Consider the following 19,161-nt stretch of genomic DNA (forward strand, 5'->3'; position numbering starts at 1 on the left):
TTTCTAGTAAAATGTTTAAAAACAGTAGAGAGGTTTAATTATTAGAATTTTATTTTTTATAATTTTATTCTATTGAAAATATCTTATAAACTAAAATGCCGCTAAAATTACCTACAAAATTCAACTCAACAAAAATACGACTACGTGCTGAATTCGTCGAAAGCGTGTTCAAAATGATAACGATAGCAGTAGCGAGATCTCAGTCGTCGATATTTACCGTAACGCGCTCCAGGGAGTGATGGAGAAAAAATAAGGGGGTCATTTAGTGAGACTGTAGACCGTAAGCGCGGGTTTAAACAACACTGATTTTTATAGTAATAACCTGGGAGTCGGACGAACTCATCTCCGAGGGTTTCTCGGTGAGCGAGGAGTCGTCAGGGTTCTCGTCGTAGGCGCGCAGGCTCTCCTCGTCGCTGTGGTAGGCCACGGAGCCGGGCGCGGGCCGCGGCGGGGACTTGGGCAGCGCGGCCCCGCGCCGCAGCGTGGCGCCGGCGCCCACACTGCCGCACGAGTTCTGGCGCCCGCGGTACAGCTCCATGGCCAGCGTGCCGCGCTCCGAGTTCTCTCCTGCTAGAGACTCCTCCAGAGTCTTTTGCGCTTCTTCTGAAAACACGGACATTGTAATAGGTATTTATTTTTACTCACGATTTCTGCCATCTCGTAAGTAAACACATCTATAAATAGGTGGTTAGTATAATATGTGGTAAGAAACTTACTTTTGTATTTATAACTCTTGCTTTTCACACATAGAATGGCAATAACCATTATTATGATGATGACTGATGCAGCCGCTAACGCAACCATGAACCAAGTGCGTCTATAGAATGGCCGATATTGTAAATATCCATACTCTAAGTATAACTTCGACGGTGTGACGATGACCTTATCACTGTACGTCGGGTTGCTGATTCCATACATATTGTAAGCTATCACCCGGAATGAGTATGCCGTTGATGGTAGAAGACTTTGGTATGATATAGTGAATTCTTCTAACATTCCATTGCTGGTTCTGGTGATAGTTTCCCATCTCGTGTCATCTGCAAACATAAGAAGAGTGTTAAAGTTTAAAATGACATGTTTTTACAATACTTAAGGTCGATTAACGTCTTATAGATATATGTTACAGTATAGATGAAAATATTAACTACTTTTTTACGCATTATGGCATATTTTTTATGCTTTATGCCTACATCATGTTATGTTCTATGTCTACGGGTATTATTAATTCGTGTCAGTTTACTTTAACAAGGTGCAAAGAATGACAAAAACTTACAAGCTTGCCACGATTCCTTGGCTGCATTAAAACATAATATTCATATACACGTCATTTACGAAATCAATGAAATGAATTCTTATTTGAATGCATCACATAAGGCGAAGGATCCACGAACGGTGTAACGTTAATAGGTTTAATAAAGTAGTAGTATAGTAATAGTATCGCAGACCTTTGCGGCGCGCCTCGAAGTAGTAGCCCAGCACAGGCGCGGTGGGCGGCGCGGTGGACGCCGCGGACGAGGCGGTGGAGGCGGCGGGCGGCGGCGCGTTGAGCCAGCGCAGGCGCAGCGCGGCCGGCTCGGGCTGCAGCAGCAGCGCGCGCGGCGGGCGGGCGAGCCGGCCTGCGGCCCGGTGCGCACGCGCGCGTCGGCCGTGGCGCCGGCGCCGCCGCCGTCCGTGACGCCGCGCACGCTGAACCGGTACTCCACCTCCTCCTCCAGCCCGCCCACCGCCAGCCGCCGCTCTGTCACTTTCTGCTTCACTTGCTTGCTGAAACCTGTCCCACAAACATTCATCGTTATTAATCAATAGGCTTGCATAAGGTGGATTGGCGTATTCAAACTTGCATTTAGAAATTATAAGCTATATACCATATCATATTTAATGTCACTGGTATATAAATAATTTTAGAAAGTAGGTACATATAACTAAAAAAAAACCACCCTGGTACTTGCCAGGTTTCAAACCCACACTCTAATGCATTCGTCTTAAGCATTAACGGGATATGGTAACTCATATCGTAGCGGTAACACTTTTGTTCGAGTTACATCCCTAAAACCCGACCCAAACCGGAACAGACTTTGAAGAAATTACCTTCTCATAAAGCTTTTTTCGTTACCCTGGATTACCTAATAAACTTAAGCTGCATGTAGGAAGTAGGTGAGGGGGATACTGGCACACGAGAGACGCCTCATCGCCTTACTAATATCAATTGTGTTGAAATGGTTTTAAAAAGGTCATTCGTTTATAATGAATTAGCAAAGCATACTTTTTGAAGCGCTTAAAAACCATTTCAACAAGTATCCAGCCGATCTCTGATTATCACTACCAAGCGAAACATTACCATGACGGTTCCTCTCTCATAATTTGAATAACTTGATATCGATTGCATTACACGATAGCAAAAACTTACGTTCATCCTGTTCTATAGTTTCATAAGTGACGAGATATGCTTGAATGATGCCATTGCGGCGATACGGTGGCTCCCACGACACGACGAGACTGTTCATTGTAATGTCTGTGAACGTTATATTGCGCGGAGCCGATGGAAGACCTTGCAGGGTGCGGACCATCACTGCAGTGGAACGAGGACCGTCTCCAGCAGCATTGAACGCGAGCACCTGCACGAATAATATAATAAACATAGTAATAAAACTTCTAAAAAGTCTATACTGACTAATGTTTATATATTACAAGCTTTGTATGTATATCTGTGAATTGGAATCTTGCAACTTGCAACTGATAGCAATTTTATATGCCCTTATACACGTTTATTTTGCATGCTTGGTTTTAAAAGTTTTTAATTTATATTTCTTTCTTATCATATGGTACACACCTGTATTCTATATTGGGTGTACTTGTCAAGGAAGACGAGTGAATGTGAAGTAGCTGTAGCGGGCACCACTTCGATTTCTTCCTCTATACGTCGCCCTGGCTCCGGCTCTTCAGGAGAGTCGGTCACTAGGTAGAAGATCTATGGAGAAGAGATAAGAGTTAATTATTTATTATATTCCAAAGAGTAGGAAAACTTTAGCACACGTTTAAGATCAATATAGTCCGCTTCATAAGCCATGTTCTGATTTTTCGCTCGTGTCGGGTATTATAGTAAGCTAAGAAAAGGAGTGCGCACCTTGTACCCGAGCAGGTCCCCGTTGTGGTGCGCGGGCGCGGGCGGGGCCCAGGCCAGCGCCACCTCGGTGGGCGACAGGGCGCGCGCGCGCGTGTGCGCCGGCGCCGCCGTGGGCACGGCCTCGCCCACCCACACCACGCCCGGCGTGCCGCTGGGGCCCGCGCCCTGCGAGTTCACGGCGCACACGCTGATCTCGTAGTTGCGGTCCACCGCCAAATCCGTCAGGACTACTTCCTCGCTCTGCAAATGTTACAAACACATGTGTTACTCCACAATCGCTTACAATGTAACATGCAGAGTTCAATATTTATGTGCCGTTGTATACTAACTAACTTTTTCAACCATAATAAACATGATAAAAATCGAATTAGGCAAAAAAAATGTGCCGCCGTTTACGATTTTCGAGCTTGACAACACATTTAGCGATTCAGTTATAATAGATGTAAGATGTAAGAAAAAAATAAGAAATGGAAGGCGAGCGCACCTTGATGCCAGGCACGTCCTGCTTCATGGTCTGCTGCAGCGCGGTGGGGAAGTCGGTGAGCGGTTGGTACCGGACGCGGTACCCGCCGGTGCGCGTGTCGCCGCTCCAGTGCGCCTCGCCCAGCGGGGACCACTGCACGCGCACGCTGTTCGGAGTTATTGGCACTACGTGCAAATTCTCAACTGCTTTACTCGGTGCTATTGAAAGAAAGTTTTAATTCATTAGAGATACACACATTTAATAATATCGTTTTTTTATGTTACCACTAATTAGAGGTTTTATACGTGTTAATCTTAATAATGTAATAAGGATCAGACAACAGAAAGCGAGTTTGTTTATTCATACTAAGTGATCTTCAAAAACTTACCAGCAGGTAATGTCCGTACAGTTTCAGTCGCGTTACTGTACCGACTCGGCCCAATATCATTGGTCGCCCGGATTCTGAACTGATATGCCGTGAATGGTTTCAAACCCTCAGCGGTATATGACGTCACGAAGGGATCCACACGCTCGGGAATTGTTTGCCAAGTGCCTCCATCTTCTTTTTGTTGTACAGTGTAGTATCTGTAATTATATATATTTTTTTAAATATTGTTGTTACATACATTTTGTTATAGCTGGAGTTACCTTTTTTTATAGTGTGGAGCAGTAAACGAACAGAGGTATCACCTGATGCTAAGCAATTGCCTGCCATAGACACACCAGAGGAGCTAGAATTTTGTCAGCCTTGTAAGAATTAGGTATGGAATGAAAATTGAGCCTATGGTAACCTCACACTTCGGTTTTCTGTGAGATCACTCCGGTGGAGCCGGGTAATCGAGATTAGATGAGTAGTAGCAAGGTCTGTGGGACGGTAGTTACCTGAGCGGCGCGTATCCGTCGTCCCCGGGGGTCCAGGAGAAGGTGATGTGGTGGGGCTGCAGCAGCGAGCGCGCCACGTTGGGGCGCGCGGGCGGCTGCGGCGCGGCGCGGTTGGCCGTCGTCAGCACCAGCGCGCGCGCCGTGGCGCCCCAGCCCAGCCGCGTCTGCGCGCGCACCGCGAACTGGTAGTACCGCTCCGACACCAACTCCGTCGCTCTACGGACGGACGGGGATTACATCAGCATCATTGTCTATCTATGTAGACAGGTCAGAATACACCTGTCACTAGGGCTTCCAATCCCGCAGCCTGAATTCAATCTCGGTATTTGCGGGACTACAAATTTTAAATCCCGCGGGATCTCGGTATTTGCGGGATCCCGCATTTTGAAAATATTCATATATAAATAAGGCAAATAAAACAATGAATTAATCAACTAACTCCACATTTATTTTAATATTATTATAAGTATGAGATCAATTAAATTACACCGTTTATTCTTCACAAATACAGCAACAAATACTAAAAAAACATGAAATCTATCTTCTTCATAAAATACACAAAAAAAATCAACTAAAAAAACAAATTTCGACTGAAAATAAAAGTTGGTTTATTTATTTAGTTTGTCAGCTAGAGCTTTTAATTGAAAATGTTTGCGAAGGAAACACAACATATCTAAACTGTCATCTGCCAAACTGCTGCGCATTTTTTAGAAGCAATATAGCCAGCAGCAGAAAATGCCCTTTCGGCTTCCACACTTGTCGGCGGTATTCCTTTTAAGGCTTTATATGTAAATGTAAGATATTTTCCCATTGACCCCCTGCATGCAGCGTGCATGCGTGTTCTGATCATGATCAGAACACGCATGCACGCTTTTTTCAGTCCCGCAAATCTCGCGGATCCCGCATCACGCGGGAGTGGAAAAGGATGCGGGATCCCGCAATACCGAGATCTCGGTATATCGAGATTGGAAGCCCTACCTGTCACGGCTTGATTTCTTAAGTTCTCAAATTAAAATGTTGGACCATTTCATTGATACTTGATCACACCACTTAAAACTAGTTACGTTTTATTCAAGTTGTTAAATAGATTACCTGAATGTTCGATCCGAAGGCAGGAATTCTCTAGAGAACACGTGCTGCGTGGTGCTGTTTAGATGGTACGTGACTTTATACGCTAATATTTCTCCATTGGGATCCTCTGGTACATCCCAGATGATGCGTGCCGTCGTGAATGTCACATCAGGGAATGATACATTGGAGGGTGGACCGGGAGCTAGGAAGTAAAAAAAACGATTAAAGGACATATTTTTTTCAGAAAATTAAATCTAAGTCTTTCATACATACTGTCATCAAAAGTCCTGACTGTAATCGGAGGGTCGCTCAGTGCTCCATCTCCTAGTCTGGTATAGCCCAACACTTGAATTTGATAAACTACGTATTTTCGCAGTTCTGTTAGCGTTATAGTGTGCGTTTGGTTTGATGGTACGGCCTGGCATTCCACCTTCTTTTGCTCGGGTCTAGGCGGCGGCACTACTGCCGCATAGCACACTTTGTATCCTTCAATCAAGCCGTTTTGCTCCGACGGCGGTATGTCTCCCCAAAGGACGACCACAGTGGTTGATGAAGTTGCGTTAGCTGATACATCGGTGGGGCCTCGCGACGGAACTGTAACGTTTTGACGAAGGTTATAAAAAAGCAGAATTAAAAACTAGTAGTACATGATTCGAGTCGCACAGTTAGGTTTGATACATTTTACTAGACTTCTGGATTTTCTTAGACTGGTATCTTTAACATTCAAAAGCATACAATAAAATATTAGGATGTGTACTTTTCCATTAAAATTTTTAGCTCACCTGCTTCCCTTGTCCTCTCTGTAGCAGTGGGACTAGCAACAGACGTCCCTACTTCGTTTATAGCAGTCATTCGTATTTCATACACCGACCATTCTTCCAAATTGGACAGTATGTGTGAGTTCGCCGTGTGGTCCTCAATGATGCTGTGTAATGTGTCATTACTATCACTCTTCGTGTATGTTATGTTGTATCCTTTTGGATTACCGTACCATTCGCTTTGCTGTAGAGGCTGAAACATGAAACATTAGATATAGAATGCAGCTATTAAAATAATAAAGTAATTATTGATTTTAAAAACTGATGTCTTACAATCCATCTGACGCGTAGGTTGGTGGCGCTAACAGCGCGTACAGTGACGTTCTTCGGTGGATGTTGTGGTGGTGCTTGGATAGTTTGGAACTCTTTACACGGCTCTGAAGGTGGTGACGAGCCCACCACGTTGGTGGCAATTAGTCGCAGTCTGTACGTAGTGAATGGGACCAGACCAGTCACATGTATCGACTGAGCGTCCGGCGCGTTCACTTCGAATATAGTCACCCACGATGAATTGCGTGCGGTTTGAGCCTGTTATGAAGGTCAGTGTAATTAGAAAGAGTAAAGTCAATGTAGATAAATAAAATGTATTTTTATATAACATACTAGCGAACCCGGCGAACTCCGTTTCGCCACCAATGATTTTCCCTGTTTTCCTGCTTTTCTCTTAAATTTTCTCCTGTCTTTCTTTGCTATAAACCTAACGGAGCCAGAGACCTTTCCAACGAATGCAAAACCGTGGAAATCGGTTCATGCGTTCTGGAGTTATAGCGGCAGGAAGGAAAACCCGACTTATTTTTAAATAATAGATTATACAGCTTAAAACTGTTAGTTTAGAATGTTACCTGTACTGTCCAAAGTGAAATAGAGGAATTGCCATCAAATCCGTGTGTGAACTGCAGCATTACAGAAAAAGCCTCGATGTTGGAGAGTGCGAGGTTTCGAGGGGCGTCAGGTAGCACTGGTTCTACGCCCGACTGGATCACTGCGGCCCTCGGCGGGCCCTCGCCTACCACCGTCATAGCGCATAACCAGAACCTGTAGTGTGTGCTAGCCTGAAAAAATACCAGCCAATATTTGTTAAATATTACTTTTTTTTACAACGTAGATAGGTGAAATTTAGTATGCGTGTTCGTTGGGGGGTGTAGGGTACTAAGAGAGGACTTTTCGAAATCCCCCATATCGACTATGTCATATTCCGAGGTTAAATCCTTAAATTCCTACGTTACTACTATCTATATTTTTTAATATTATCATTGTACAGAATTTACACTTTTATTATAATGTATGTATGATATATATTTGTGCATTCAATTAATGTTACCTGTAAGTGTTCCACTCTGATGCTAGTGACGTTTGGTGGCAACACCTCCTCTTTGAACGTCTCATTGCTATCTTTCATCTGATAAGACAGCTTGTATCCTACCAAGATGCCATTTGATTTTTTAGGAGCCGTCCAAGATACTCTTACTGCACGATCCGATATATCATCAAAGAGTAGACTTCCTACTTCATCCGGAACTGAAATTATACGAAATAGTGTAAGCACCTTATCAATATAACAATATAATATAAATACGATTGTTAATTAACATTTAACAACTATTCTTCTCTTCTAATATCAAACAAAAATTCTTGCGTAAACCAATCTCGTTAATCTCGCGAGATCGAGATTGCATACCCTGTGTGTAATATTATACGAAACATTTGAAGCAACTTTTCATTTATTTTTGGTTTCTAAACTGATTTAGTTGTGTTACGTTAAGTAAGAAAATATGTGTAAGTATCCGTATAATATGTATTAACACTAAAAAATCTTAATACAAAAGTATTTATAACTTCTAAAATGTTGACTTACTGTCTTCATTCGTCCTAACTTGTACGTATTCACTGCGTGGCCCATCGCCGGGTTCCGTAAAGCATAGAACTGTGATATTATACATTGTAAACTTTTCAAGTCCCGTTATGATCGCTGATTGTTCAGTCAAAGGATCCAGGAGATTGGGAGGTACACTGACAAGTTTCTGCTCGACATTAGCCCCTTCATTCTCGTCCCAAATCCATGCTTGCATTTTGTAACCCTATGAAAATTATAATAATTTTGATTAAATTTTTATTCACAAGAAATAGTCAGTTTTGCATGACAGACAGATATTTGGAAACAATTTGTACAAACCTGGTTTATACCGTTTATTTTCTGAGGGTTTGGAGGAGTCCACCAAACCTTTATGACTGTAGAGTTAACCGCCTCACAGCGAATATTGTCCGGAGGCGCTTCGGGCACGCCTTCTTTAGTTTTGATCGTGTAACTATCGGAAAACACACCAACACCTTTATCGTTGTAGGCTGCTATTTGCACGTTGTAATCTTTCCAAGTTATTAAGTCCTGGATGAGATAGTTTCTCTGTGCTTCGTTCGTGATATTTTGATAGGTCCACGGGCTGTTGTCGTAACCCCTAAGCCTGTATCGTATAACGAAACCCAAAATGTGACCGTTTCTGTGTTCCTCTAGCGGTGGCTGCCATTGCGTTATGATCTCTGATGAAGACCGCGCTGATCCCATAAAGCCGACGGGGGGACCGGATGGGGCTGCAGACATAAATATTTAGCATATTAGCTGTTCATTCTTGTTAGTTGGCGCTGGCACATGCTGGGATGCTGGTGGTATCTTTGCCTGGTTATATGTAATTTCACTAACGCTATTGACATAAAAAACTTAGGAAATGCAATAATTTATTCGTTCGACTGTGTTTATAAACCAATACAGAAAGAATAAAAAGATATAATGTAATGCATGCTATAAACCATGCATGCATGACGACTTCAAATCGGAAATTATTGAATTGAATATCACACTAATATTGCTCACTACTGGCAAAAATGTTGTAATTAGTTTGGACAAATCACGTTACATGCAGACAGTACACAGTATTGCAATCTATCGAACATAATAAGATACATGAGACATTTTCATTTATTGAAGCAATCAAATCAGGACAGGACATTAAAATATAAAACTACGAAAAATTCTACTAATTTAAGAAATTTTTAAAATCAATAAAGGCAGATCAAAAAGTAAAACTCGAACAAATGCAATTTTATAAATATTCTGCATACCTTGGCAGCATATTAGGTCACTGGCTGCTTGATAGCAAACAGAATACAATTTAATATAGTAGTGAAACACACCAATACAATCTTACCTCATGTGACAGCAGATCACATAGACCTCTTTGCATTATTATAAGATTAAAAGTAAAATAAACAATATAGTGAGTACATTACTTTAAGTGCGAAAATGATGTAATAGTGCCTTTATAACACAGACAATAAGAAATATAGGAATAATGTCAAAATATTTCAAGGCTGCGTAGCGTCGTGTTCGTGTGTTAATCCTATCCCAAGTGTAATGTTTCAGAACTATAAGCCGTCCATGTCAGCGCGCGGACGTTACCAAATATTTCGAATAACTTTATGCTTTGTACTCACACATCACAAAGCATAAATCTTTCTTTTTTATTAAAATTGTTATCTGACCACCGCAGAAATTCCGTTTTTATTAGTCTCAAAAAAATTGTACCCTTCCTCGTTTGGATTGCTTTAGTTAGGTAAAAAATCAAGATTTTGTTTATTAGTGCTGTTTCATTATTTGCTGTGTTAGGTATACATACCTTCCTGTGGCAATGTCAAGACATCAGTTGGATCAGAAGCAGGTCCTTCTCCAACGGTGTTAACGGCAGATACTCTAAACTGATATGACGTAGCGGCCTTTAAACTGGTGAGCAGAGCCCAACGTTGGTTTGCAGATACATTCACCGGCTCCGTTACCCAGTTCAGCAAGGGGTCAGGTGTAGGACCTATTTAAAAGGACGAAAGTAATTAACAATTATGTGTAAAACAATAATGATATTAAGATGACTGGTGGCGGTGGTCAATATTTACCAAATTCGGGAACAACACGTCGTTGTACAATGAATTTTTGTATGGGAGAGTTTCCATCGAAGCCGGGAGTCCAAGATACGTTAACGGCTCGCTGTGATGCGGCATCGAGTCTGACAGCTCTTACATTTGTAGGAGCGAAAGGAAGTTCAATGACGGACAACACAGCATGTCGCGTGTGATTCCCGCCCGGCGACGTCACTACACACGTGTACTCGCCCGCGTCACTGGCGCGCACGGCCTGCACTTGTAGCGCTCCATCCGCTGATACCCACACTCGGGAACCAGCTGTCATTGGCCTACAACAAAAATTCAAATGAATACGTCATCAACTTTCATTTTAACGAAATAAATAGTATGTAAATGTTTTCGCAACTCACTGTTTGTTGTGGAACCAATCAATATTGTACTTCACATTCGGGTCGTTCGATACTTTGCATTGTAGTGTTGCCGTGTGACCCAATAACACTCGTGTATCTACAGGCGGAGCTATGATTTGTGTTCGAACTGAAACAATAAAAAGTTTGTTTTCATTTTCGGTTGTTTGTTATTATTTACTTTAAATACCGTACATTTCAATTTTTTGTAGATCGGGTATGTAGGTTGAGTACCTAGGCCTAGGTATAAAAAGCTACTGTTACCAAAAGCGGTCTAAACTTTTATGAAAAATACTTTTCTATTTCATCAAGTAAATGACGTTGAAAAGGGTTATCTTTTGTGCACCCTGAAGCTTTTCCCGTCATTTTGAAGATATTATCTAAATGGTTTAACAAAAAACATCTCTTTCGCTTTTGTCTAAGAAGTTGTTTGCTCATTTCATTTAATAGAGAATTGCTACTTTTTACCGAAATTGGTTTTGAACAAGATTGAGAGCTGAAAAATATCAAAATAACATTTTATCATTTATTATTTTGACATTAGCTTTATAAAGGTATTATCATGTTTTATTCGTCTCTTTTTTCATAACTTTGGCATACTTTCCGCCCTACTTAGAATCATTAAATGGTTACTTAAACCAGTCTTTAGCTATTGCAAAGTTTTCGGAACAAAATCATTACTAAGGAATAGTTTAAGTAATCAGTAAATGTCTTCGAGTGCGGCAGTTAACCTACTTTAATTACAAGAAACTGATTTGCTAAAACTGAACAATGTCTCACCATGATAACAGTCATGATAGCAATATAATCCCCACTACATCTAACAGAAAATAAAAATTGGTGATATCAAAATGATGATAAATGCAATCTTATCGATTATCTCAACAATTTGTAGGTGACTTATCGATTACAGGAATATTACAAATGGACTATTAACGAGAAATTCTTTAAAAAAATGCTGTTGTTTTATAAGATTTAAAACTTGATGAGCTAAGTACCTAATACAGTAAGATACGCTTCCCCGGATACATTCCCAGCATCGTTGGATCGGACGCAGGTATATTTTCCACTGTCGGCGTTCGTTGTACTTGTAATTAACAAGTCGCCTTCATCGAGTGCTTGCAGTCGCGCCGACAAGTTTATGATCAAAGAATCTGTAACATACGAAATTGTTCAAACAGAATTAGTAACATGTTTATGATGGATTTTTAATCCCTTTCTTATCTTTTGTCTTAGATTAAACAATTTCTTTTCTTAGATAGATTGGATACAGTTGGTGTTAATTATAAGTAAATATTAATATATTCAATTATTTACCAACATTATCAAAAGCTGAAATATTTATAACCTGCTGTATAATTAGGCAGTGAGTGATAAATACATAGTAATTTTTCAGGAGGGTTGATATTCGGCAGACGTGTAATAATGGAGGGCTGTGAAGTGACTTTATTACTAACCATTAAAGTACCAGGTGACGTTGGGAGTGGGTGCTCCGACGGCGCGGCACGTGATGGTGGCGTCCTTGCCATCGAGCACCGTCAGGTTGCTCGGCGGAGTCTGCATTATGGGCGGGGACGCTACAAGCCACACGCACACAGTTAGAACACGAACTAGCGGGTTAATTTCATATATGAAATCTTCTACGATTAATATTACACAAAACTCTGTGATACCTTCTCTCAAAGTGAAAAGCGCATGCGATTTTATATTATTATGTGCATTAGTAAGTACTGCGATTATTATTAAACATAACACTATGTTTTAGACATGCGTTAATAAAATATCAGAATTGTAATTTCTTGATGCTATCATCATAATATTTTTAGATAAAATAACAATCAGTACGAAACCAATAAAGGCATTTATTAATTTCATGGTAGATACGTGTAAACACCATAACTTTAAATGGTCAATATTGAGCGCCGACACTTAGTAAACCGCCCAGGTGTCTCGTGGCCCACTATAATTTTGCTGGGAATGAATGAATTTTTTAGAAGGATGCGCGTTAAATTCTTGCGTTTTACACGCGCCATAGGTACTACATAAAAGTAGTGTTGTTACATTTCCTCCACCCGGGTTAGTTATTTATGTGCCGTATAAAATCGAACATATAATAAATTCATTCTAAATTGACAACATATAGATCGATTGGGTGCTCAAATATAAACTAGTATGTTGTAATCTATGTCTTTAAATACTATGTTGTAAATAGGCATTATAAATAGTATGTTATATCTATCTAAGGATTACAAATATAATCTCATAATGCAGGAATGTTTCTAATAAATCAGAATTATCTAATAACAAATCAAATAACACTAAATAATATAAAGGAATCAATGTCACCTAAGGCGAGGGAATAAAACATTGGTATTCAAAGCAATCATCACTCTGTGCTGAAAAAGAAAATCATCTATGCTATATGTGAGAAATGTAAAATGTCAAGTAATTATTCCTTACTGCCGGTGTCAAATCTGAACGTTTTTGCCTTTTTATCGGAGGTCCGCATTCGTATTAACTTCATGTGACTTCGTGGAAGCCGCCTACTGTCCTTCACTGCACGATAGTGGCATACGTTAATTAGACAGTATTGTTATTTTTATACTTACACAACATCAATATGACAACGACCCTGAGCCTTACAGAGCTTGACGGATTAGTGGACTCGCAGTACGCGCCGGGGAACGAATCACACAAAATGTTCTTAATTTACATATTTTTTGTAAACATACAGTTCATGCATTGTTTTAGTCTGGTATGCACAGATTTATAAAATTCATGGTTTTAAAAAAAATATTTAGTTTCCAACTTACTTTTAATCTTGAGCCACGTGTAAATGGAAGATTCGCCAGCTTCGTTGCTGGCAATGCACTGGTATATGCCAGTATCCTCCATTTTAAGGTCGTTGATGACTAGAGAACGATCCACTTCCACTCGATATCTGCCACCGCCGTCGTCTATGTCTGGATTATCAGCTTCTTCTGCATCTGCCCCAACACTAGCAATTTTTCTAGCATCTTTGTACCAAGTGATGCTAGGCAACGGTATACCTTGTACGTTACAGTCCAACACGATCGTACTCCCGAATTCACCGAAAGTTTCCGATTTTAAATTAGACAAAAACACTGGCTTTTCTAAGACTGTGACATAAGCGGAAGCCGTAACAGTAGCATACCCTCCAGTTTTCAGTCTAGCCTGGCATGTATATTTTCCTGTGTGCGTTAAATTAGCTGATATAAGAGTGAGTGTTCTGTTCCACTGATCATTTAAGTCGAACGTAACCCCAGCTAAATCAATCATAATCCCATCTTTAAACCACAAGGTTTCTAATTCGTGTAATGGTCTTGCGTTGGCAATACAATACAGACTCGTGTATTCTTGTCCTTTAACAATCTTTGTGTCTTCTGGTTTTATAATAATTTCTGGAGGTATTTCTTTGCTGTCATTGCCAAAAACATTAAGTTGTATATATGGGCTATTTTCTTCTTTTCCTAACTGCGTATTTATAGCACGTACTCTGAAAATTTTATTTTATATACAATTAACTTCGGCAATCAAAAAATAATCATCCGATGTTTACATAATCAAACCACGGGTGTAGTTACAATGAAATATGTATATTAAATAAAGCATGTTTAACCTGTACGCCTTCTCATCTTCGTGTGAAGTACACAGGATTACAAGTTCATGTTTGTTGGTGACAGCATATTTTTGGTCATATCGCAGAGCACCAATCTCATCCTGCCATATGACCGATGGCGGCGGTTCTGATTCTATCTTAGGAAATGCTAATAGTGCCGCTCTACCAGACTCAACAGTTACTATTGTTTCAGCAACAGGTTCAAAAACACCCATATCTGAAAACAACGATACGCCTATTGAACATTTGTACAAAACATCACTGGCTTTTAGATGTTTATGAGTTGACGAAACTTCTTTTTTATACAAAACTGTCCCATTTCCAGGACGGTAGACATATTTTTCTCCAAGATTATTCCGCCTACACAACAAAGACACATGAAAATACAAAGAGATGTATGAAAGTTTACTTACACGCGACGACAATGTTGTTCTTTTCGCTGAATATTGCTCCGACATCATTTTTCGCTATACACTGGTAAGCTCCGGCATCCTGCCGCTGGGTGTTATGAATCTTATAAAACAACTCTGATGAATAATCACTGAGTGGTACCCCATTTCGCAACCATCTGTACATTGGTTGCGGTATGCCTATAATGTTCAAAATATTATCGATCATGGTAATATTAACGAAGAAAATAGTAAAAATTTGTTTCATTCATGAAATAAGTATATAAGGCCACTTATTGCTATTCTATCAGTTCCCATTTACCACACTAATTAGCAAAACATCAACTTATTAAATGAACAAGCACAGTAAATTAACTTACCCATTGCAGAGCATTGTAATATTTTTGTTGTACCTTCTCGAACTATACTATTTGATGATGAAGGTTGCATGCTAAACCGTGGTGGTTGCATTTGTACTGAAAAAAAGAAATTGTTCAAAATTTCAGTAGGACAAGGACAACCTAAGAAAACTAAGTAGGGAGGTAGCACAGAAGACAGGACACAGCTAGTTTTATTTATAAACAACAATTATAAACCATGCTGACAGAAACTCAAACTCCATTAACATAGAAGAAACATTATTTATTCAACCAGCTTGAGCTATGTTAGAGTAGATGTGTTGCTCATTGACCGAATTTATCTCTACATCAAAATTGCTACTGCGGACGGGTGGGGAATCGTTGGCGGAGAACCACCCATGAATTAAGAAAGTAGAAACCTTTTATATTACAACGCTTAGAATACAAAAACATAATGTTTGTCATAAAATAAGATATTAATTTAACCTAGACTTTGTCAAAGCTGACGTCCAGTTTTTACGCTCCCACGGGTAATTTAAAACATTTCACGACGGTTCGTCTTAATTAAGGCAACTTGCCTCGTTTTAGAACGTTTCACACGACGGATAATTTAGTTTTTAATTTTTTTACAATAAAACAGTAAACTGTCTAAAAACTTACACAAGAAAAGTCATACGATTCAACTTCTTATTCATCTAGAGTTGATCTATTTTATTTTTGTTACAAAATGTTTTAGTACTTATGAACTCGTAACACAAAATTACCCAAAAATACCACCTCCCCATATTCAGCATTACCGGTTAACATAAATTCATGTTCTTACAAACATATCTTAACCGGTGCTACCTATTACTCGTTGGAAATAGTAATGGGAACTCACGATAAAACAGATGGATAAAAATACTGCGCCACAATTAGGGTAACTACGAAAAGAAATAAATCGGTAGTAAACACGTCGAATAAGCCGTTGACAGATCGGTGTTAGTAAGCTCTGAAAATACGACGTATCTGCAGTCTTTGTTCGAAGATAAAAGTGTAGGCAGTTTTTTATGTGGATACTAGTAAAATCCTTATAGATGACACTTATTCAACATTTATTGTAACATATCGTTGACCTCTATTCTGGACCCTTTTCGTTAATAATTGTCTCCAAGGGATCATTAAACTGCCCACCTATAAATTTCAGTAAGCCTTTTGCGTTCCTAAAGCCTTAGGATCTGGTTTGTGTTTCAAAAAAGTATTAATAAATTCAGACTTCCGTTTTTGTCTAGAGAGAACATTGGCGTATCAATGTTGAACATTATGGCAGCACTACGGGGACTACTAATAAGCTGGTGAGCCGTTGACAATCGTGTAAGCATGTTAACAAATTTTGGACGTTTGGTGAATTTACAATGAGATAGATATGAAATGTTAAATAAGTTTTAGAATGTTTGGTTTTTGGTACGTTAGGCAGAAAACTATAAGTCCCTAGATATAGAAAGTAAAAATAATATACATCAGTGTTTATAGAGCGCCTAGTACCTACTATCAGTATTATTTATCTACTCCAGTGTTAATCAAAGTCTACTGACTTTACTTCAATACTTTAAACAATCAAGAAACAGTGCAGTGATGCAATTTCAAGAAACAGTGAATTTGTTTATTTTTTACGCAGTCCCTGATTGACTTCAGTGGGCCTGACCCAGTTACCAACGGTCAACACGTGTTGAGTATCATACCGACGGTTTGAAGTTAGCGTACATTAGCCTTTCCATAAACAGGAACAGTTCAAAGTTTACAGAAATATTTACCGCAGATAAGTATAGGTTACACAATAGTGTAATTGATACCGATGAAGCAGAGCAGACACCGAACTTTATGGAGTTATGAATAAAAAAATTGGTTTAGTTTCTGTATTCGCTCATCTGTAACATTCCAATAACAAAGCTAACCCATTGCCCATGCCCGTGTTGATTTAAGTTTATATAAACGACACAATATTTCCGAAGGCAGTTTTGTTGTAATTGAAAACAATGTTTGTACATACATTTGAATTTACTCTTGCTAAATGCTTTCAAACAAACTTTTAATACGTTCTCCAACAAACTTAAGTTGAACTGCTGCTTGAATATCGGTCGTTATTTAAATCTAATAACGAGTAAAGGGTGGAATAAGTAAAATAATGCTTGCCTTGACTTCGGCACTAAGTTCTAAAGCGTAACAATAATTTAAACAGTGAGGTTGAAGTTTGATACAATTTGTGAAATAAATCGACGATAAAGAACCTATACCCTATTGGAATAACTGCCATTTTAGAAGATATTATGAGAGTGCGAATAATAATTAAAGGATTCTACATCGGAAATGCTGATACACAGAATGCAAGAGACTTGTTAACTACGACAAGTTGTATTTAATCGATACATATATACATTTCAGTTAGTAAAACTGGTGTCTATCTTAATTTGGCAATATCTACTTTGATAAACTGATAAGATACGCTACTTTTATTAGGTAGGTCATATACAGTCTACACTGAATTTTCTGTCATTTCATTACACAGTGAAAATCTCTTTTTTAAGACAAATGAAAAATGTTAATTGATCAATGTACTGGTGACTAATTTAATAGGCACAATGACTTCTTCTGCTCTGTGTGAGGCGAGACGGAGTAATAAACTCTTAGTGACTAAAAATCACCCCGTTCCTTCTACTCTTACGGAAGACGGCATCCCAGTCCCTTCCGCTCTGCACTATGCCCTGTACCAGTTCCGGACGCGAGGATTTTAATAGGTCTAGTATGGAGTATATGCACTCTACAGTACGATCGATTTACATAACTCAATCCAGCGGTTTCCCGAAAATATTCCGTTGTTGTTACTAAAAAACTAAAAATAGGATAGCAAAGACAAAAGAAATTATAATCTGGAACTTCGAATCATTAGGAGATAAATTATACAAGCTATGTAAATAGCTAGATCACCTTTAATTCGTGATGTTTTAGCGGCACAGAGTGTATCAAGCAACGTATCCGTTGCTTGATACACTCTGTGCTAAATTGAAAAAGTTTCAACATTTTACACCTGCTTGATAAGTGCATGCAATCAAATTATGATCACTAACTTTAATACTACATAGTCGGTAACAATTAAACCAGTTACTTACAATTTTTAAAACCCCTCATACATAAAATAAAAAAACAACATTTTAATTTATCAAATCGAAATACTTGTTTCATTATGAAAAAGATGTTTTAAGAGTTTTCTTAAAGAATAAAATGTTCGTTCAACTAAGTTTAATTTACGTGCTCCGCTCGGGTATCTCGGATGCGCAGATGTTTGTCAATAAAGGGATTTGTATTTTTTAAAGAGCAATAAAAAGCATTCAATATTACAGTTGTTCATTTACTTCGCAAAGTAAAAAGCGTGGTTACTTATATAAAAGTAAAACATGGCATGGGAACGCATCAAGCTAAGACATCAATATCGAAAGAACCGTTTCCGTTACGTGACTCACACCTATGGCACGTTTAGTCGAAGCCAGCGACTACTAACATACCAATAAGCGACATTCGATTCTAAAGGATTTATATATACTTAAACACTTGGATTCGATAAAGTACCCAATACAGTGAAAAGTAATTGACCAATATTTTGGCACGATTTCCAAATTAGTCTATTTGACCATTCAAACAATACCACAGAAGGAATCTATGTGCTTTTTACTGACTCAGTTCGAACTTTTTCGTTTCCTGCTTTTGTTGCTCAGTCTATGTAACACAGAACGTAACCTGAGCTCGTACCACAAACGCCGGTCATGTGGACTGCATGTGTCTACTCATACGTACATACGTCACTGTACGGGAAACCCTTCGATTAGCTTTAGGTCCCTTTATAAAGAAGACTTTCAAGTGTCCCTTTACAATGCATTGCATGGTTCCAGTAAAATTTGTTGACTCCATAGAATTGGTTGGTCTGGGAGGTCTTGCTACTTCTCAGTACGTACTTGTATGTATAAAGATCATTACGACTTATAAACACCGAAATTTAGCTCAGTGCATTTGCCAACACAAACTGAAGCCGTGGAGTCCCTAATTAACTGTAAACTGCAAGCCTGTCTGC

General features: G+C 39.3%; 1 protein-coding gene across 1 annotated transcript in view; it reads right to left on the reverse strand.

The window, feature by feature from the left end:
- LOC118266666 (protein sidekick-like) overlaps positions 1-19,161 on the reverse strand; it is a 44,865-nt gene that overhangs the window by 2,323 nt on the left and 23,381 nt on the right. The window contains 28 exon segments of the mRNA XM_050703205.1: positions 323-603; positions 717-1,037; positions 1,446-1,601; positions 1,604-1,771; positions 2,408-2,615; positions 2,831-2,968; positions 3,125-3,364; positions 3,609-3,805; positions 3,976-4,172; positions 4,470-4,685; positions 5,562-5,742; positions 5,814-6,134; positions 6,323-6,551; positions 6,632-6,886; positions 7,201-7,410; positions 7,680-7,876; positions 8,214-8,436; positions 8,532-8,944; positions 10,027-10,212; positions 10,298-10,593; positions 10,675-10,801; positions 11,670-11,825; positions 12,129-12,248; positions 13,132-13,227; positions 13,485-14,188; positions 14,312-14,528; positions 14,725-14,901; positions 15,081-15,176. Of these exon segments, the coding sequence (XP_050559162.1) occupies positions 323-603; positions 717-1,037; positions 1,446-1,601; positions 1,604-1,771; positions 2,408-2,615; positions 2,831-2,968; positions 3,125-3,364; positions 3,609-3,805; positions 3,976-4,172; positions 4,470-4,685; positions 5,562-5,742; positions 5,814-6,134; positions 6,323-6,551; positions 6,632-6,886; positions 7,201-7,410; positions 7,680-7,876; positions 8,214-8,436; positions 8,532-8,944; positions 10,027-10,212; positions 10,298-10,593; positions 10,675-10,801; positions 11,670-11,825; positions 12,129-12,248; positions 13,132-13,227; positions 13,485-14,188; positions 14,312-14,528; positions 14,725-14,901; positions 15,081-15,176 (6,326 nt within the window).

Source organism: Spodoptera frugiperda, chromosome 23 (assembly GCF_023101765.2).
Source record: "Spodoptera frugiperda isolate SF20-4 chromosome 23, AGI-APGP_CSIRO_Sfru_2.0, whole genome shotgun sequence".
NCBI lineage: Eukaryota > Metazoa > Arthropoda > Insecta > Lepidoptera > Noctuidae > Spodoptera > Spodoptera frugiperda.